This window comes from Phodopus roborovskii, unplaced genomic scaffold (genome assembly GCF_943737965.1).
Source record: "Phodopus roborovskii unplaced genomic scaffold, PHOROB, whole genome shotgun sequence".
Taxonomy (NCBI): Eukaryota; Metazoa; Chordata; class Mammalia; order Rodentia; family Cricetidae; genus Phodopus; species Phodopus roborovskii.
This window is the reverse complement of record NW_026125295.1, coordinates 4,920,663-4,943,180: the sequence shown is the minus strand read 5'-3', so window position 1 is coordinate 4,943,180 and position 22,518 is coordinate 4,920,663. Positions and strand designations below refer to the sequence as shown.

At 42.0% G+C, this 22,518-nt stretch overlaps 1 protein-coding gene across 12 annotated transcripts in view; it reads left to right on the top strand.

Annotated features, from left to right (window-relative positions):
* Rbms3 (RNA binding motif single stranded interacting protein 3) overlaps positions 1 to 22,518 on the top strand; it is a 1,220,120-nt gene that overhangs the window by 1,146,467 nt on the left and 51,135 nt on the right. For all 12 annotated transcript variants that reach the window (XM_051202110.1, XM_051202071.1, XM_051202118.1 and 9 more), the window contains one exon: positions 20,330 to 20,440. In XM_051202110.1, the coding sequence (XP_051058067.1) occupies positions 20,330 to 20,440 (111 nt within the window). The remainder of the gene's footprint in view (positions 1 to 20,329; positions 20,441 to 22,518) is intronic.

Sequence of the window (22,518 nt, the reverse complement as noted above, 5' to 3'; positions counted from 1 at the left end):
AACTGACCCTGTATGTTTTGAGCCTATGTTGAGGAAGGAAATCTCTTAACCATGTGCTCAGACCTCCTCACCAATCCACAGTCGGGGTGCTTGTGTTCTGTGTTGTTGTCTGTAACATGTAATTGATTTTGTTTTAAGGCAGGGTCTCACTACATAGTCCTTTCTGACCTGGAACTCCCTAGACAGACCAGGCTCACCTGAAACTCCCTATGTAGACTAGGCTGGCCTCAAATTCATAGCTTCTCCAGAGTGTCAAGATTAAGTGTATACTACCATGTCTGGCAACTTTTAGCACTCTATAATAATTTTAATTAATTCCTTTTTTTAAAGAAGAGATTCTTATTCCTCCTCCCCCCAAAAAACCCCATATACTAAGTCAAAAAGGCTTACTAGTTCTTATCTGAACCCATGTCAAGTAGTTTCTCCAAAACCAATAAAGTTTACAATTTTCTTCATATTAGATAGTTTTAAGACCAAATAAAAAGTTATGAAGACCTTTCTTATAGGCTTACATTTAATAAGGAATTATTAATAAAGGCTAAACATTTAAGAATGTTATTCCTAGTTTTCTAGCCAGAGTTCTTAAGAGCCTTTGCTCATAGCTGGACATCAATGAAGAGACAGCTAGAACAATTTTCCAGACATAGAAAACATGACACTCTGTAAAGAAGCCCGGTGTCTTCATTGGCTGCCTTTAGCTCACAAAATAAAAGACAAAAATGGGTCCTGGCTTCTTCTGGTGGGAAATAAGATCAGCCATGTCTGACTGACTCATGGACTCAAAGGCTGCAGCATCTTTTTGGAGAAATCCAAGATGGTAGCTAAAATAAGGGCAGGATCAAGTACGACTTCTTGTAGAAGGAGAAAGGAAGAAACTCTGGGCAAAAATGAAGGCATCAGGGTTGTAAGAGTTTATTGCTTGCAGACTTCCATGGCTAAATCCTGCTTGGATATGTGTAGCCCTTGCTCAGTGTGTGTTGAGTGGGTGGTGTCCTAGTTAACTTTAACTGTCAATCACATCCAGTCCAGAGGTATCCTAGTAGGGAGCCTCAATTGAGGAACTGAGGTCAGTCCGTCCGGATCAGACTGGCCTAGAAGGCAAGTCTATGGGAGATTACCTTGCTTGTTTGTTAACTCAAATAGGAGGGTCCTCCTCACTGTGAGCTGCTCCTGTCCCTGGGAAGATTGTTCTGGGGTGTGTTAAAAGCCAGCTAAGCTTGAGCCAGGTGAAACTGTAAGCAGTGTCTCGCAGCAGTTTATGCCTTTAGGTTCCTGCCTTGAGCTCCTGCCCTGACTCTCCTCAGTGGAGTGTGAAGGGTAAGCGGAAAGTGGAAGAAACCCTTCTTCCCCTAAGATGCCCATGCTCACAGCCTGTTACCACAGCAACAGAAGCAAGCTAGATGTGGCTGTTACTAATCCCGGATGTAATTTTGGCAGCTATCCCTCTACATTTTCATTGTGATTCCCATCTGATGATTTCTTTACCTTAGGCTTTTCTTTATTTGCATACTTGGCATGTCCCTGGTCTAGGTCCAGAGAATCCTCCAGAGACTGCATTTGGAGTCAGGAATACTTTTAGTGGTTAAAACAATACGATAGTATCAGTGCACTATCTCCTCTGAAAAGCGCATGGTTCCGTTATTGACCTGTCCCATTATTTTAATGTCCCATGTCCCCAGAAGCACCATTCAGGAGAATAGTCTTGGGTGCCAACAGTAAAAGGCAAACCGTTCACTCACTCCTGCTGAATGTTAGCTGCATAGAATTTAATCCAGACCCTGGGATGGCCAGATAGTTTAGCAGGTAAAAGCACTGTCACACAATCCCACTGACCTGAGCTAGAACATTGAAACCTTCAGTGGAGAAAGAAAACACATATATTCACACACACACACACATAAACACACACACACACACACACACACACACACACACACACACAGTGGTGATGATAATAACAACATTTAAGAGAAAATAAATTAAGTCCAGGAAGACAAGTGAAACACAGTAAAATGTTTCCACTTGGCTGACAGCATCCAATGCTTGAATGGGCAAGCAGACCTCCTCCTCTGTCCATAAACCAGACACTGAGAGCCTTGTTCATCAGAAATCTTGTAATAGAGTAAGTTAGCCAGACATGACTGGGGTTCTGATGTGATAAGAGAACATGAGACGAGACAACACATGACATGTGGCTGTTTAAGAAACCTCCAGACAAATGACAAACAATTCTCCACCCGCGCAATGCTCCCTTCATCCAGAAACTGCATTCTACAAAGATCACTTTCCCTGCAAGGGGGAAATGCAGCCATCACTTCTTATCCAGAGACATTTTTGACATTTGCATTTTACTTTTCATTTCTACAAGTGTCTTCTGATTTGTTATGGTTCCCAATGAATGGACGGGAAAGAAAAGCAGAAGTTGTCACCAGTCAGTAAAATCTATGGCCTTTGTTTTTTAATTGTGTATATTTGCAGAATGAATGCTGAATAAAAATATATTTTTAGAGGGAGTTTGTTTTCATGTCAAGACTATTAGGTGTAAATATTTATACAGTCTGCTCTTAGAAGAAACTACATATTTGAAATTAGACTTTTGGCTTAAAAACCACAATCTCTTTTAAAAGTTTTAAAATAGTGTTTTTTTGTGTATGAGTGCTTGCCTGCATAGTATACGTGTGTACCACATGCATACAGTCCCCACGGAGGTTGGAAAAGGCATCAGATTCTCTAGAACTGAAGTTACACTCAGTTGTGAGCCTCCATGGGGATTGTACGGAGCAGAGCGTATTCATAGCTACTGAGCCATCTCTCTAGCCACAACTTTGGACATTTTAATCAAGCTAAGCAGTCACCAGAGTCGGTAAAGAAAAGTTGGCTACTTTCATGCCTGTGTGTGGGTTGCCTATTTTGTCTTTCGTTGTCATGGAAATATAGTGATAATAATAACAACAATGATAATAATAATAATAACAATAATAAAAACTATCCATGCAAAGGTTGTTTGGGGATAAGTCAAGCCTGTCAGGAGGAATATCCTGAGAATATTTCACCAGTCAATTAACAGGTTGACAGCAGGCTTTGATTAGAGTTATGGAGAATGGCAGCCTTCTCCATAATAGAGCTGTGATTGACAACTAAAATTCACACAGAAGTCGTTATTGCCAACTCTCCTTTGGAGACGAACCGTCCATCCCTCAGGATATCAGGGCAGCAGCCAGCAGAGCATTTTCATCTTGGTAATTAGGCTAACTAGCCAGTCATGTGGGGCACAATATGGTATGTCTGCAATTAGCCTTCATGTTTGAGAGCAATTTCCTTCTTACATTCTGCTCTTCAGTCTGTCATTTCAGGGTCTCAGGTTGTTCCCAATGTCCCTTGCTTGCTCTACCTAAATAGCCTCATAACATACAGGAGAAGACACACATTGTGGTGGGCCTGACTTGGAACTTCAGGGACTGAGTGGAATGTCAGCCAGTCAATAGTTAGGCTAAAAGAACATAGAAATGGAGAGTATTATAAACAATTTCTCTTTGGAAAGTAAGTATGGTTTCCTTGATTATTTTTTGTGATTACATATCAATTAAAGTAACTTTTCATATGTATTTGTGTGTGTATGTGCTCACACAAGTGCACATGCCATAGCACGTAAGTAGAAAACAGGAACCACTTGTGAAAATCAGTTCTCTCCCTCTCTTCTTTACCTTGTGAGTTCCAGAAATCAAACTCAGGTCACGGGTGTTGGTGACAATAACCTTCAGCCACCGAGCCCACTCACAAGCCCAGTATATGCATTATATTTCTGAAGCTTGTTCAGTGTGTCTCATTAAAATCACTATACTCTAAGTTAGCACTGAGTTCTTTCAAAGCAACACATACCTGCATTCAATTAGTAATAGTAAATTAAATTAGATAATTAACCCTGGATCCTAGATAGATTAAAAAAGCATCTTTTATGAAATTCCTACACTCCCCCCCCCCCCGGCAATCAGTAAGGCACAAAGATTACACTTGGAGCAGCCTCCCCAGAGCCTGAACATGATCCTTCCTACCAAAAATTTAGCTTTGTCTGTCTGGAGAAAGCCAAGACAGCTTCGAAGGTAGATTAACTTTTGTAATAGTGAAAAGCCAAGCCATGATTTTCCCACAGAGCAATCCAAGTTGATTATCTTCCCATTTCAGAATCATGCATTTATTTCATAGGGCTAGATGACTTGGTGTGTGAATATTTCCTTGCGGGAATAAAGAAATGATTGACTGATGTGTATTTCCGCTAATTGAAGCGGTACCAAGTCAGCCAGATGTTTCCAGCTGAACCCAGCCCACAGATGCTATTACCTCATGATCTCTTCCTTAATCTGGGGATTACCTGGATCAACCAAGTGGGTGAGATATCAGTGTCTTCAGTCAAAGGGGCTCTTTGGTAAAGAGTTTCTCCCAGTGAGGCTGGGAGTGGGGGAGGGGTGGGGGAGGGGGAACTGTTGCCTGGCCTGGAAACCTCCTGAAGGAAGTTATCAGGGCTGTTTGTTTTCCTTGCCTTTGGATGTGGTCCTAGGTGAGGTCAAAAGAATGGAATGAGAGCGAACTGGATGCAGATGTCAGGAAGCTGTTGCCACAGCTGGCCTCTGAGAGTGGGCGGTCCTTGAAAGATGAGCTAGTGTGGAGGTTGATGACAAGAAACATCTGCCAGGATGGGAATGGGCTCTAACAACTGTCTTTGAAGCTTCCCCTCCAGTAAGGAGGTGGGGGTGGTTGGGCCCTTATGGTGGAAATGAAAGATGTAGATGTTGGCAAGCAGATGGGTTTGGGCTTGCTGTTGTGTGTGTGGGACAAAAAGCAAGAGTATATGTTGAAAACCTCTGATATGACTCTGCTGAGAGCCATCCGCTGTCTCCTTTCCATCACATGTACAATCTGTGACAGAAGGGAGGGGATGCTTAGAGAAATGGGTGGGAGAAAAACCTAACGGGAATAAACCATTCTGAATATTTTTCTCATGTTGAACTCTGTTGTGATGTTGGCTCCAGACTGAGAGGTCAGAAGCACCTTTGCAATCAGTCAGTCCTTGTTGATATACTGGCAGCCTTGTGTCATTTTCATAGAGTTTTAAAAAGAAACTTGATTTATTTCAGTTGCATGTATGTCTCTGTGTGTGCATGCGTGTACTGCTGGGGGTCAGAAAAAGATGTCTGGTCCCCAGGAGCTGCATTTGTGAGCTGCATGATATGGGTGCTGGGAACTGAACCTAGGTCCTTTGCAGGAGCAGTGCCTGCTCTTAACTGCTGAGCCATCTCTCCAACCCTGTTTTACAGAAATTTGGTAAATAAATACAAAAGCCATCACTCACAGGCCACATGATTGAGTTCCCATTGGTGGTATTTGTCTTCGAGGCATATTAGGAAGTGATACAGTCACTTACTGGACCAATCACTTCTGAGAGAATGATGTGGGCTTAGCTTGTCACTCCGTCTAGCTGTGAAAATAATTCTAAGCCACAAAACTGGCATATACTTGTATGTGAAAATTTGTTCCCAGAGTAATTTTCTACAGGAGAGAATTCTTTGCAGGGGATTGAACAGATGACCAGTTAATGCTGAAGATTAGTGGCCCACACATTTCCTTATAGTCACAGGACTGTCCTGTTACCGTTGGCCGCTATGTGTCTGTATGGCACTGGGCAACTTTTATGCCCAACTGCACAGGGACGTGGACACCACATTCCCCATTCTGCCTTTAATCTGAAGTGACCTATGAGGGGTCCCCTGAAGGATTTGTGGAGTATCCTGATGATAGAAGTTCTGTCCCACCTGGTCCCACAGCTGTTTAGCCATAAATAAACAAACAGAGACTTATACTAATTATAAACTGTTTGGCTGATGGCTTAAGATGCATATTGGCTAGGTCTCTCTTAATTATTAGCCCATAACTATTAATCTATGTATGTCTACATGGCCTTATCTTACCAGAGAATGCCCAGAGTCCTATCTTCCAGGTAGCTACATGGCATCTCTATCTGTCTTCCTCTTCCCAGCCTGGTAGCCCTATCTAGACTTCCTGCCTGACTACTGGCCAGTCAACATTTTATTAAACCAATAAGAGAAACATATATTCACAGCACACAGACAGGACCTCCCCCATCAGTATGCCTTAGGGATCTATGTCCAATAGCAAAAGAGCTCAGGAAATGTAGAGGGGGGTATGGTTTTGCTACTTTGGGTCTGCTTGCTTGGGTCTTTGTCTGACCCTGTTCTGCATCCAGAAGACAGTACTGACTTAGGGACCTTCTAACAATCATACCAGTGGATGCAGCCATGAAGGCAGAGGTATAGCACCTAAAGAAACTGGACACATGCTGATGAGACACCTATTGTCTGCAAGCAAATATAGCAGCAATAAAAAGTTACTCTGGAAATGGACAGAGTTTGTTTTTTGTAACTGGCTGTGTTTATCAAAAGGAATGCATTAACATCTCTAAGATAACTCAATCCTTCTGGTCCTCGAGTTAAAAACTAAAAAGAGAGCTAACAAGATGGTTAAGAATCAAATGAAGAATCCTGTCAGAAGCAATGCAGTAGGAAATTAATTTTGAAACTGAAGGTAAGGTAAACTTGAAGACCTGAGTTCGAATCCCAGGGCCCACATGGTGTCTGGTGCTTATGATTCAAGTACCAAAGAGGTAAAGACAGGCAGATCCCTGGGGCTCACTGAGGCCAGTGAGAGACTCTGCCTCAAAAACAAAACAAAACAAACAAACAAACAAAAATGTGGAAAATGCCGGAGGAGCAATATCGGAAGTTCTTCTGTAGACTTCACACACAGTTCACACAAATGTATGCCACACGTGCCTACACGTGAACATACACACGTGAAAAATAAAATTCACTCTGAAGCATGGTGGGGAGGAGGACACAACACTTGACAGGCTTTCCTGTGAGGGTCCTTCTGAATGAACAGACTTGGACCTGCGGCTGGGCTGACCCGAGGAGATTCCCACTAGGTTGGTCTTGGATCACACTGTAAGGGATAGGGAGTTAGCGCTATTGAAAACATTCTGTTAAATAAAGGAAAGGTAAGAGCTGGTGAGATGGCTCAGCGTGGAAAGTCACTTGCTGTGCGACCTGAGACCCAGAGTTCTATCCCTGGAGGCCACGCATAGATGAGAGGAGAAAACATACACCACTAAATGTCCTCTGGCCACCATGCAACCTCAGTGGCTCCTGCGTGTCCCTACCCTCCAACACACATGCACAGATTAGGAATTAAAAGCATTGCTTAGACAAGGGCTGGCATCTCAGTAGGATTTTAATGTACTAGATTTTATCTTAGGAGATGCCCACTCTGCTGTGATGTTTTCTGTTTGAGTAGAGGCTCCACTATCAGCTATGCATACAGTGAGCCTGAGACAGGTAGACTGATTCAAACGGCACTTTTATAGAAATTAAATGAGCTGTTTAGTCAGATCGTGACTTCCCACCCACGGCCTCCTCTTGTTGAGTCTCTGCCACCAACTGGGCAGACTCTTACAATTTTCTTAAAGGAGACTGGACACAGTCCAGAAGTGTCCTCCAAGGGACTACAAAATAAAGTACATTTTGTAGCAAATTGCAAGCCAAGAATTGACTACTTTCCTAGCAATAGCCACTATAGAGGTGCCCTGTGACATATTTAAGCTCTTTACATAATAAACAGTGGCTATCAGATGTTGGGGAGCTTTTGAGCTGAGCAGGGTATTCCCAGGCTCATTCAGCAACTCTGTCCATCACCATGTTGAAATTGCTATGGAGTCAGGACTTCAGGCCAATTTGTCAGCAAGGGAAGCTGTTAATGAGGGAAGATATAAGACATTTCACAGTCTTGAACACTGGGTAAAGTCAGATAAACATTTTGCTAGACCAAAAATGCAGTCCATAAATATTCATACGTCCACTGGGAATCATTTTTGCTTCATCGTTCTAAGAAGATGGGTCCAGACTATTGCATCTGATAAGCATTTGAAACTTCCGGAATGTTGGAAATCTGCCTGAAGTTCTACACAAGTGATTGCTTGCTGGTGCATAGAGCACAGAGCATTTCTTTTCTCATTGATGGCAAAGTTCAGCAAGAATTTCAGGCTGCTGTGTGATTATTAAACCTTTCCACAAAAGCCATGATAAGCAAACAGAAGCATGTGGAGCTGGGGCATGGCTGTGTTTGTAAGTGCACTTGAGTTTAATCTCTAGAACCCACATAAAAAAGCATGGTTCTGGCAGAGATGGGGGACCCTTGGGGCCCTCTGATAAGTAAGCCCACCCTCCTCTGCAACCTGCAGGCCAGGGAGAGACTCTGTCTCCAAAAACAAGATGGAGAGCAGATGAAGAATGAAACTCAAACAGATCTAAACAGAGAATTCACAACAGAAGAATCTCAGCTGACTGAAAGACATTTCAGGGCTTGCTCAATATCCTTACTCATCAGGGAAAATGACTCTGAGATACCATCTTACACCTGTCAGAATGACAAGATCAAAATCACTGACAACAGCTTATGTTGGAGAGGATGTGGAATAAGGGGAACATTCCTCCATTGCTGGTAGGAGAGCAAACTTGTATAGTCACTTTGGAAATCATTATGACAGATTCTCAGATAACTGAGAATCAATCTACCTCAAGACCCATCAATACCACTCTTGTGCACATTCCCAAAGGATGTTCAATCATACCACAAGGACACTTGCCTAACTATGTTCATAGCGGCATTATTCAGAATAGCCAGAACCTGGAAACAACCTAGATATCCCTCAATTGAAGAATGGATAAAGAAAACATGATACATGTACACAATGGAGTATTACTCATCAGTAAAAAAACAATGACCTCATGAATTTGCAGACAAATGAGTGGAACTAGAGAAAAATCATCCTGAGTGAGGTAACTCAAACCCAGAAAGACAAATACAGTATGTACTCACTCATAAGTGGATGTTAGATATAAGTCAAAGGATAACTTGGCTACAATCCACAGCCCAAGAGAAGTTAGGTAACAAGGAGAACCCTTAGAGAGACGCATGGATCTTCCTGGGAAGGGGAAACAGATGGGATCTCCTGGGTAAACTTGGGATGGGCATTAGAGGGGAGGGGATGGAGGATGAAAACACAGGGAAATAGGATGGGTGAGTTGGGGGAGGGGCCAAGAGGAAGAGCAATGAAAGAGAGATCTTGATAGAGGCAGCCAGTATATGGGGTTAGGGAGAAACCTGGTGCTAGGTAAATTCCCAGGAACCCATGAGGGTCCTCAGCTAAGACTCCTCGCAGTAGTGCAAAGCATACCTGAACTGGCCTTCTCCTATAATCAGATTAGTGAGTGTCCTAGTTGTCCTCATAGAACCTTCACTAATGAACTGATGGAAGCAGATGCACAGATCTACAGCCAAGCACTGGGCTGAGCTCTGGGAGTCCAGTTGAGGAAAGGGTGGAGGGATTATACGAGCAAGGGAAGGGGGTCAAGATCATAATGGGGAAACCCGCAGAGACAATTGACCTGAGCTTGCGGGACATTGCAGACTCTAAACCAACAGCTGGGGAGCCTGCACGGGACCAAACTAGGCCCTCTGCATGTGGGTAACAGTTGTGTGGCTTAGTCTGTTTGTGCAGCCTCTGACAGTGGGAGCAGGATTTATCCCTGCTGCATGAGCTGGTTTTTTGGAGCCCACTCCTTATGGTGAGAAGCCTTGCTCAGCCTTGATATGGGGGCAGGAGGGGGCTTGGTCCTGCCTCAACTTGATGTGCCAGGCTTTGTTGACTCCCCAAGGAAGGCCATACCCTTTCTGGAGAGGGGATAGGGATTTGGGTGGGGGGAGAGGTGGGAAGGGGACAGGAAGAGGGGAATGAAGGGGAACTATGGTTGAAATATAAAATGAATAAAAAATTTAAAATAAAAAAAAAAAAAGATTTAACCCCAAGGTTGTCCTCCCACTTCCACATCCATGCACACACAGGTACACGCGCACACACACGTGTACACACACTAAATGTTTACATTGCATTTGTGGTGATGCCTTTTGGGTATGGTGGATGGGTGCAGCCTTCAAGTTGATTAACTTTTTATTCCAGTTGAAGCCTCCTGCCCGGTTTTGTAGTCTGGAGCCCCTGTCCATTAAAATCACAAGAGCCATGGGTACCAGCACATACTTCCCCTCATTTTATCATTCAGCACCCCTAACCAGGCAGCTGTTGCAGGAACGGATGCTGTACCTTACTTTGGATGTTGTAAAGGATCCAAGTGAACTAGTGAAGAGTGTTTACTGCTCTTCAAGAGAACCGAAGCTCAGATCCAAGTGCAACTGCCTGTAATTCCAGCTCCAGAGGGTAAGATGCCCCGTTCTGGCCTCTGTGGGCACGACCCATAAGTAGCATACATACACAAGACATTGATACAAACAAAACAAAATAAAAAGAAAACCTTCATAATGGGATTGTTTTAAAAAATATGTGACAGGATCAGTTGTCATAAGCAGGAATATGAGTTTAATGATACAAGCACTAAGATTTCTATTGTATACTCTGTCAACAAAACCATTGATCACTGGGTCCCAGAGTCCCATTTTTTCAACTTTCCATCAATAACTTAATATATTTGAAGATGGCTTTGTTCTATTATTATTATTATTATTAAGATTTTTATACTTAATGTGTACAAGTGTTTGTCTGCCTGAATATCACATTTGTGCAGTGGTGCCCACAGAAGCCAGAAGAAATCACTGGATCCGCAAGGACTGGAATTAGGGACAGTTTTAAGCCACCCTGGCTGTGCTTGGGACCACACCCAGGTCAGCAGCTGCAAGTACATCAAGTTCTCTTGGATGCCAAGACACCCTTTGAGCACCTGTTATGTTATTCTAGGGACTCCGGTTAAAATACTGGCAACTGCACCTCATCATGTTTTCTGAGCATGCCTCTTAGGCACAAAAGTCTACAGGATCAGAAAGGGAAAAGGCACTGTGGAGATGCCTAATTGCTTTTGAGAAACACTTCAGCGTGACATGTTTATTCATATTCACACTGCATTATAGTGATAAGTACTTCACTAATAAATGAAACCTTTATTCATACTTGAGTAGACATGGATTACAATGAGGACTCTTGTTAGGGGGTATCCATGGGTAAAACTAATTTGGTTTTAGTATCTTTTACTATTATATTCAAGATCTATACTTTCAGTTAAAAAAAATAACCTGAGTATTTGGTTTGTGAGTAGAATAAAAAAAAAACCCACTATGTACTTTTACAACTAATAGCCTCTCTTGATAGACTGTGTGCCAAATTTTCTCCACTTGCTGTGGGCGAAAAAACTCAAGACTTCAGAGGTGGAACATGAGACGTTGTCTCCAAACAAACAAACAAACAAACAACTCCCAACCAAGTTTCAAATGAAATAATTAGACAGGGGCTAGACTCTGGCTGTGTGTATAGGAGCACTTGCAGTGCAAGCTGGTGTGAAGACCTCAGTTTGGGTCCCAGAACCCCCAGTAAAAATCCAGGCATGGACATTTGCCTATCACCCCAGTGCTATATGGGTTACAGACAAAAGGATCTTTCAGGTTCCTGTCATCTAACCCAGATCCGTGTTCAATGAGAGACTCTGTCTCAAGGGAATCAGGTGGAGAGTGATATTGCAGGGCACCCAACAAACTCCTGTGGCCTCCACACACAGGCACATAGACATGTTCATCCACCTATACGCATGCACGTCTGCACACAGCACACACATGCCACCCTCAGATTCTTGGAAATAATAAATAAACAAGCAAACAAATAAATGTAAAATGAATTAAAACAAAACAAAAGGAATTTCATGGCTTACCATGAAACTCCAGGTAGTTATCTAAATATTGTTAGCCTTAATTCCTGAGTGAGTTGAGTCCTATTCACAAAGTCCTTTCCTACATCTGCATCCTGTTGGGTACCATCTGCATCCTGTTGGGTGCCACCAATCATTTCTTCTAGAAGTTTTAGTGTCCCAGTTTCACACTGCAGCTTTGATACATTTGGAGTTGACTTTTGTCTAGAGTGATAGGCACAGGTCTAATTTCATTCTTCTACATACAGACATCCAGTTTTCCCAGTACTGTTGTGAAATGTTAGCTTAAGATGAGTTATGTTCATTTACGTGGTGGGACATTTCTTCAAATACCTGTTCTGTTCTCGTATGTAGCATTTGTTTAACTCGGTGAAGCTGTGTTGCTCTGCCTGTCTAAAACACCAGATTGGACTAACAGAGAGCTGAACGGCCAATAGTGGGCCAGGAGAGAGGACGGGCAGAAGGGGCTCCAGGCAGAGAGTATGAATAGGAGGAGAAATCTGGGAGGAGGTTGAGGGGTGAGAGAAGAAACAGAGAGGACACCAGGGGACAGCCATCAGGCTACACAGTAAGCCACCGAGTAAGAAGCAAAAAAAAAAAAAAAAAAAAAAAATGCGTAAAGAATAGAGAAAGATAAAAGTCCAGAGGTAAAAGCTGGCTGGAAACAAGCTAAGACAGGACATTCATTAATTTGGGAGCTGGGTGGCAAGTCCACCCAAAAAAAAAAAAAAAAAAAAAAACAAAAGAGCAATAACAGCTAATCCACAGTATCATTTGCTGTCATTTGCTTTATTGAATAAATGGAAAAAAATTGAATGTTCCCAGGTTTGGGTCTTCTGTTTTGCATCATCAATTTCCATATTTGTTTTTCTGCTGGTACCATGATACTTTTATCACTGTGGCTCTGAAATAAATATATATATATATATATATATATATATATATATATATATATAGAGAGAGAGAGAGAGAGAGAGGTCTGGGGGGGTAATTCTTCCAGCATTGTTCTTTTTACTTAGGACTGCTTTGGCTATCTGGGACCTCTTGTGTTTCCATATGAACTTTAGAATTTTTTTTTCCTATTTCTTTAAATGATGTCCTAAGGATTTTCCTTGGGATTGCATTGTCTACCACCCCGATTAAATCTAATTTTGGCCAAGGTCAGGAAGGAGATACTGAACTCTGGTCTACCACATTCTCAAAATCATATACAAAATAAATTTGAACTCAAGAGTAAACACACATAGCCATTAAAAGTTACAAATCATCTTGGCTCTTTTTCTTAATCAAGTATAGCATTTGGCAAGTTCATTAGTAGCTACATCATAATAAAATGATAAGGTTAGCTGTTAGTTGTAGGGATCATGTGGTGAATGTCAAGTTTTTACCCTTTTCTAATTACTCATCTTAAAATGATTTCTGTATTGTATAATGGGAGCTTATATGTATGATTATATTATATGTTCACACACACATACTTACATACATATAAATGCCAGTATTTATGGACATCAGAACAAATGCTATTTGGGGATTAGTGGTTGTGGGGCAAATTGTTCATTATAGATTGTACTAGTGATGGAAAAATGGGAGGCTGGAGAGGACGTGTTTGGTGAAGTGCCAAGTCAGTGAGATACTCCATTTTAAAAGCTGGACGACACCCAGGGCTGACACCTTAGCTTGTTCTCTGACCTTGACACTCATGCCATAGACATACACACTCACACTTACTCATGCATCCACACACATGAACACATACATACACTTACGATTATTTTTTGACATGTGTCTGATTGTGCTGTCTGTGATATGTGTTTGCAGTTACCTATGGTGGCCAGAAGAGGGCATGAGATTCTCTGGAGCTATGGTTACCTGTGGTTGTGAGCAACCCTTTTAGTTGCTAAGAAGCAAACTCTAGTCCTCTGCAAGAGCATAAAGCACTCTTAGCCACCGAGTCTTTTCTAACCCCCCCCCAAATATGTTCTGATTGGAAGTTTTATTTACTCATGATTCTTCCAGTAAATAATTGTAGTGCATGTACATTAAATGATGGACATTATGCTCTGGAAATCACTCTAGATACAGAATAGAAGCACAAGAAGTGTAAAGATCATGTGGGGCTGGGAACGTGACTCAGCAGTTAAAGTGTCTGCTGTGCAGGCATGAAGACCTATGAAGCCCTGAATTTGGATGCCCAGAACCCACACAAAGGCACCTGGCATAAGCACTTTTAAATTGAGCAATCTAAGTCAGGAATTCTGGTCAATGTTAGCCGTTCTTCAATCTAAATGAAAATTAGTGCTGGAGACATGGGAAATGGCTTACACTTTCCATACTTCCTGCATGCAGTTCCTACCTGTACACATTGCTGCAGGTGTGTGGTTTAATGTTGCTTATTTTAAGATGCACTCTTGACAGGAAGGGTTCAAGAACAATAAATGGGAGGAAGGGGTCTAATTGAGAGGACTCTTGGGGCTGTGCAGCTTCCAGACTGACACGGTTGTTTACCATTCCCAAGTCCAGTTGCTGTTTGTTTTTGTTCGGTTTGGTTTTCAGAAATTACTGTGAAATGTTTGTATAGTAGAAGGCTACCTTGCCTGCCATGGCCTTTTGGAAAAACATACTGCCCCTCAAATTTGGTTGTAAATTTATCACAGTATCTGAAGGTTAGCGGTTGTCCCTAAAGATAGGAAATGGTTCTCGATTCCTTTTATTCTTTCCCAATAACAGTCCTTTAAATGCTGCATTTGTTTCCTGTTGCTGTGACAAAACACCATCACCAAAAGCAACTTCTGGGAGAAAAAGTTTATTTGGGTGTACAGTTCCAGAGGGCTATGAGTCCACAGCAGTGAGGAAGCAAGGGACAGCTCAAGTCCTCAAACATGAAACAGAGCTGTATTTCCTCCAGCAATGCCACACCCCTTAAGCCTCAACAGAGTTAAGGACTAAATATAAAATGTCTGAGTCTGGGGTGGGTGGTGTGGGTGCATTCTTATTTAGATCACTACAACTTCATCCTCTGCTTGCTCCTGGCCCATCCAAAAAAGAGAAAAGACCAAAGTCAGTTTATGTAAAAGATTAAATGTCATGATTTCATGTCAATATTGCCATGTCCCCCCCCCTCCAGCATAGATGAGATTCTATCACTCCATTCTTGTTCACATTCACTGTTGCTGTTCTGCATTCACTATGGCTCTCAGTCATTCACTATGGCTTTCAGTCATTCACTATGGCTGTCAATCATTCACTATGGCTGTCAATCATTCACTGTGGCTGTCAGTCATTCACTGTGGCTGTCAATCATTCACTGTGGCTGTCAGTCATTCACTGTGGCTGTCAATCATTCACTATGGCTGTCAGTCATTCACTATTGATGTCAGTCATTTACTATGGCTGTCAGTCATTCACTGTTGCTGTCAATCATTCACTATAGCTGTCAGTCATTCATTGTGGCTGTCAGTCATTCACTATAGCTGTCAGTCATTCATTATGGCTGTCAGTCATTCACTATGACTTTCAGTCATTCACTATAGCTGTCAGTCATTCACTATTCATTGATGTGAACTGTCCTAAGCTGCTCCTGTTCTCCACATTTCATTTTATGTATGCTAAAAATAGTTTGATATATATATACATATATATATATATGTATATATGTATATATATAAATTCAAGGATATATTTGTTCTAAAAATGTTATAGTGACAGAAAGACACAATCAGATTGAGGACAAAATAAAAATCGACTTTTTCTTATATTTTTAAAAGTTATATTAAATGGTCCCTATTTAAAACCCCAGTTGCCTAAATCATATCGCAGTGTGAACCACTGGCATCTTGACACGAAACACTTGGAGGAGGCAAAGGTGGGGGCCGCCAGCTCCTTCCTTTGTTTCCTTTAGGCCAAGGCGTTTTCTCACTTTATGCTTTCCACCTTACCTTTGGCTTCAGCACTCCTGTGATTTCAAACAGGAGGCTTACATGGATGCCATGCAGGATGGGCTCTAAACTGCTAAGCTGGTCACACGGAGGCATTCAGGTCAAGCAAGGAAATTGCTCTATCTCATCTCTGTACAATACAGATTTGGCCTGTTTGAATTTGTTGTAAAATAATGTGATGATTCATAGTTAAAGGTCCATGTCCTGTAACAATGGGAAAGCAGCATAAATGAAGGGCATTGTTTGCCTCCTGTTTATCACCAGAGAGTTGGCTCTGTAGTTGAGAGCATTTACTGCTCTTTCAGAGGACCTGGGTTGGTTCTCAGCCAAACCCAAGTTTAGTGTGTGCTTTCGGTGGGCGAGAACACCTGTTTTTCTGTATATAAAAACTCCTATGATTGTTGTCCCCAAATTCCGAACCCCAAAACCACCGAGACCCATTTTGATGCAAAAGAAAAGAGTCTTTTATTATTTAATGAGTTAACTCCATTAATTAGGGCCCTTCATCCATTCCACAAGGCATGTGGATTGAGAAGGACCCGGAGAAACCATGGGGCAGAAATTTATAGGGGTGTGCAAGGGGAGTGTCTAGGGGGTATGCAAGAGTCTCAGGCCTCGGGCGACCTGTCCTGTGTTGATTGGTCAACTGGTTGCTATGGCCAATAGGCCCTCCCAGGGCGAATGCTGTAACAGTAACTTACTTACAGTAAAGCACTGCAAAGCACATCCAGAGCCCACCAGCTAATTTCTGATTGGTTCCTTACCAGGTGGAGGTTATCTGAGCTGCTAGTGACTAGGGAAGCTTTTGCAAGGTCAGGCAAGCACTTGTTTGTGCAGCCTGTCATGGCTGCTAAAGCAGAGGCCTGGGTGAGGGTCTGGCCCCTTCAGTGATGTCATTGGGAAATGAATGAACTTTCAAAGATTTCAAATTTATTTAAAATCATAGCAGAAAGCCAATAGCAAAGGTGTTTTTTGACCTCTAGTTACAGATATTAAAGCTCACAGCTGCAACAATGGAGAGAGAGTCCAGCACAGCCACCCACAGCCAGCCGGAAGAGTCCCTGCCCCTTGCCCCTTAGGGACATCCACTCAGATAAAGCCGGTCCTGACTACACTGTAGAAAGGAATTCCAGACAGAGCTGGCTTATTACCAAGAGCTTTAAAGAATAACCACAATCTAAAAATTGTAGTTTTAAAAATAATCAGGAACAAACAGGTCGGCTTCCTTAATGATTTTCTTTATCTTAGAAGAACTTCTCTTTATACATAAAGTTATAATGTGGTTTTATAAAGTGTGCTATTTATGACCTATGATTAGAGTAGAGAACTGATGGAAATAAGCTCAAGGCTCTGAGCATCTGGGCCCAAGTGAGCACAGCCGGTGTCTAATGTCCTTGCGTGGGATGTCCTTCACAAAGCAAGAGCTATCTCTGCAGGCAAACCTGTGCCATTGTGTTGACGGTCCAGAGAGCCCGCCAGATCTCAGAGTGAGTCTAGTCCTTCCCGTGTCATGTCGGTTTTCTATGTCCTACTATCCTGCCTCACTCCAAATGACTTCTGCATCCATTATCCAGATGACTACTGTCATTCTTACTTCAGGGCTGGGGTGACCATCTCTTCCCTCTGATGACAGGAAGAAGGGATTCCTCTCACAGCAGCAGTGGCTCAGATGAACCAGATGGCTCCTCAGCTGAGAGACCCCTGTGTGCTTTATTAGATGCATTAAGGCATACTAGCCACAGGGCTTTTCTTTGCAACTTAAACACTGAGCAAATCCAGACATCCAGGGATGCCAAAATGAAAAGGATCTGTCTCCTCTTGCGCTGCCATTTGCCAAGTGAACGCTTGTCAGGCAGCACTTTCTATATATTTCAAGGAGACAAAGTCTCCCTTAATGTGTTGGCAAAGGCTGTCACAGAGCGCTCTGCAATCCTTGGCTTAAGTGACAGCTCACAATGAGGGCGCTGGTTTGCCTTAACAATTGCAAACTTTTTCTGCTTCTTTTCTCTTTTGCATTTCCCCTTTGTACTGCACAATACAAAGGAGATTCTGTTGACACTGATAAGCAGCCAGCCTGACAAACACCACTCTTCATTGTGATAACCAATATTTCAGACTCTCTAAGGGGTCTGTCCTTGATAAAGCACCATCAAAAATTCTTTTCTTATGGGGCTCCTGCCAATCACCTCCAGTTAACTCACTAATTGTGAGTGTCTTCCATTCCCTTGAGAGTAAGCAATTTATGTGCTTGATAACTTGTGGGGATTCTCTGTTCATTGGACATTTTTACTGAATATAAGAAAGTACATTCTTATATATTTTCTCCCCAGGATCCTCATGGAATCATTCATTTCTCTGCAATGACTCGTCTATTTGGGGAAACTTTCCCTTATTTTTCATTCTCTGCTTGGTCTTGCTATTTACAATTCCAAATTATGACAAGTCCCTTCCCACCCTTCCGTGTGATTGTCAGATTTCTGGTTTATAGGCAGACACAGTACGCCGGCAGCTGCCATCAAATGGCTCCCCATACACAGCTTTCTGTGAAGAAAGTCTCTGAGATCAGACAATCTTCTCTAGATTAATTCCAAGTGCAGGCATGCTGTCCCTCTGTTCTTATCCTGTGAGAATTTTGATGGATCTGTCACAGGCTTGCCCGCCTTCTTTTCAGACTGCTTCTCAAAAAAAACCTTAAGTGTGCCTTTCATGTAACACCCCTGGGAGAGGGCAGCAGCCTCCTGCGCATGGAGAACAATCTCTCTCTCTCTCTCTCTCTCTCTCTCTCTCTCTCTCTCTCTCTCCTTCTCCCTCCCTCTCCCCAGCCCCCCTCTCTCACATACACACACACAAACACACACACTTTGGTATGGATTTCAAGAAAAAAAGGTATATATATATATATATATATATATATATATATATATATATATATTCCTTTGTATGACTAGGAATTCTGATTAGATTGAGAGTCTGGGATCATGGTAGATCAGCTCTGGGCTGGAAGGTCTAGTGGCACATACGTTAAGGATGCCACCTGTGTTTTAAATTCAAGAAGAGAAAGAACTCCTGTGCCCACTAATAAAGTGTCACGTTTTGGTTTGAGTTAGAAAAATGCATCTGAATGTCTGGTTGAATTCTGGGAGTCTTCTGGAATTTATTCTGGAGGATCTAGGGCTTAATTCTCATTATGTTAACAGTGAGACCTTCATTGTTTTTTAAAGAAAAAAAAATAGTTGCTTTCAGCAAGAATATTAAAGGATTAGAAAGAAAAGTGTTGTATCTGAGTTCTAATATGTATACCTGTTTACAATTATGAAGTGAAGCTTTTATTATCTTGTCATTTATATAAGAACAATCCTGTGTCAAATAATAATAATATTAATAAAGGAGGAGAGCTACTGAGGGAAGGCATTAAATGTTGAACTCTGGTTTCCTCATGTGCATGCACATGTACACACCCACAGAAATAAGTACATACATAAACACACATGTTCACACATACACACATCACAACTACAATGAGCACCACCATCACCAGCACTACAACCAGCACCCCACATACACAAAATACACACACACACACACACACACACAAATAAACTACAGCATTTTAACTCATGTATCAATATATATTTTTACTGGCTTAAAAAAGTTCAGTTTACATTCTTGTGCCAAAGTATAATCAAAATTTTCAAAAAAAGACAAACTAGTCAAATTAAGCCAAAATAATTTTTTAAAGTTATAGAACTCATAACCATGATCCTTGGATAATTTGTTAGGTTTTGTTGCATCTTTATGCACTCAAGAAGCCCAAGTGTGGGCTGTATTATTTCCCACAGTCATAGGTTATATTTGGGATAAGCAAGAATTGTTTATGTAAATCACAAATAAATGGAGTGAGCCATCATAGAAGATGGTCCAGCGGGTAGAAGTGGCTACCACCAAGCCTGACAACTGGAGTTCATTCCCAGGGTCCTGTATGGTAGAAGAGAGAACCAATTCTTGCATGGTGTGCCTTGACCTCTATGCACATGCTGTAGTATGTATATTGTGTGCACGCACACGCACGCGCGCACACACACACACACTATATCCTAAACAACAAAAATAAATAAATATTAAAAAATGAACAAACTGAAAGTTTTACTCAATATCAAAAAAATAGATAATTTCTATTGATGTTCCCAATTTTTAATCAAAGAAATTTACCACAACAGGAGAATAGATGCATATTTCTTTGAGGAGACCCTATATTAGATGTTGGAGAGGTAAATGGAAGTGTCTAAAACATACACTACACATTAGTCACGACGTCATTGGATGTGTTCACATAGGGCCAGAATGACACAAGCAGGCAAGGGCATTGCTGAAGCCACATATACACAGATGAACAGAATGACACAGGTAGGCTTCAGACCATCAAGTCTGAATTTATTCACTGTTTTCCATGAAAAGCAAACTCACCAAAGGTTAACACTGTATTTGCTTTGGGGGCGGGGGGAATGTTTCCTTCCTCATTTCCTTCCATTTCAGATGGACAATTTTATGTGTTTTTAGGGTGCTGTGATCACACCCACCATGGACCACCCCATGTCAATGCAGCCAGCAAACATCGTGGGCCCGCTAACACAGCAGATGAACCATCTTTCCCTGGGGACAGCAGGAACGGTGAGTGGAGGAGTTTGATTTCGTTTCCTGGGACTTGAGAAGGTGCCGCGTGCTGATCTCGTTGGCATTGCTAATAAGCTACTCTGCTCACACATGTTCCAGGTTCCAGCATGAACAGGCCTGCGTGCGAGTTCAATCCCAGGGAACACACATTCACATGGGAAAGGACGAGGGTCCTGGGGCATTGCCTTTAGACTTCACGTCCTCCTCGCTATGTGGTGCAGGCCACCAAGTATACCAAGTGCAACATAGCTCTTTCTGGAAATTCTGTCCACAGATGTAGATCAATACTTCGTGACCATGAGCACGGGCTGCTTTCCTTTTCCCAGAAGTTTACCACCCAATCCATTGCCATGCCCAGGTCCTTCACACCCAACAGGCCAGTTCTAACTAAGATTAGTATAGAGGACTTTTTATTCACTGCAGATGTCTGGAGTAATAGGAAGTCACCGAGAAGTTGGCCCATTTGAGAGCTTTTTTTTTTTTTTTTTTTTTTTTTTTTTTTTTATCTTTCCTGGGCATACACTGGCATGCTTACTATTGAAGAGGAAAAGGGGAATCTGATGCGTTTAGTATTTTCTTACAGTTATGATTTTTTTTTAAAAACTAGACTTACTTCTTAAAAGTGTGTTGTTCTCATTTGCTTCTCTGTTGCTGTGGCAAAACCAGGACCAGAAGCAACACAGAGAGGAAAGGGTTTCTTTCGTTCACTGCTTATACTGCATCGCCAAGGGAAGCTAGGCCAGGAGCTCAAGGCAGGAACCTGGAGACAGGAATGGATGCAGAGACCACAGGAGAACAATGCTTACTGACTTGCTCAGCTAACTTTCTTATATAGCCCAGATTCATATGTCTAGAGAATGGTACAGCCCACAGTGGGCTGGATCCTTCTACATTGATTAGCAAGTAAGAAAATGTCCTGAAGACAAACTTACAGGCAGTGTCTGATGGAGGTAATCTCTCAATCGGTTTCCTCTGCCCACTTCCCATAGGTGTCAAGTTGACAGCGATGATCAGTTGTCACATGAACTGAAAAAACGCCAGGAGTGATCTTCAACAACATGCTTGAACTCACTGGCAAAGCTTTTTTGAAAAGGCAGTTCCATCTAACATTCATGTCTGACAAACGCTAGACACTGTCCCTCTGTTCCAAATCATCAGAGAAAATGCAGGAACACTTTATTGTTTGGTGTACACATTCATGCAAGTGATCTTGTCCTTGTAAAGACATGGAAAAGAAAAGCATAATTTCTTTTAACGGAGGCAGCTCAAACAGTGTAGAAAGACCCCAGGAGTAGGAGTGCGGAAATTTCTATCTAAATCTGAATTGTTCCATTGAGGACACGATACCTAAAGACCTCTGTTCTTACAGTGAGATCATGCAGTCTGAGCACTTTAAGCTACACAACATTGTGCCATTAAGCCTATGCATCTCTTTGATACTGCCTACCTCCGTGACTCCCACAGAGGTACTGGCATCGTGTGTCGCTACCCATATGCTTTATGTCCACGAGCTGTGGACGGAGGCCTCAGAACAAATATTCCTGATACTCAAAGGAAATAGAAAAAATAATGATCAGTGATCCTCTCTAAATGTTGAGAAAAATCACAGGTTTCAAAGAGAGAATTTAGTTTTTTTATGAGCTACACACCTGTTCCCCTGTAATGCACCACTGTTGATAACTTCTCTTCCCCAGAGTCAGAGGTTCTCAGCTGGATTTCAGAGGCCAGGTCTGTGGCCACATTTAACTTCACCATGGCTCAGATCATTTTCATCAGGGGTTTCAGAATATTTTTACTTTTTTTTTTTTTTTTTTTTTTTTTTTTGTTAGTCAAGTCTAAGGATGATCTGTAGTCCCTTTGTATGACATCCCCACGGTAGATGTCATTACGGATCAGGTTTTTTAGCCACCAATGACTGTCAACTTAGAATGAGTAAGAATAAAGGCAACATCACAGTGTTAAACAACAAAGTGTGAATTTTATGTGTAACAAGTGATTTATAATAGAAAACACGTAAAGAAACACTTTGTACATTTTACCTGTTTGACTAACGTCAAAGCCAGCTTCATTGCTAA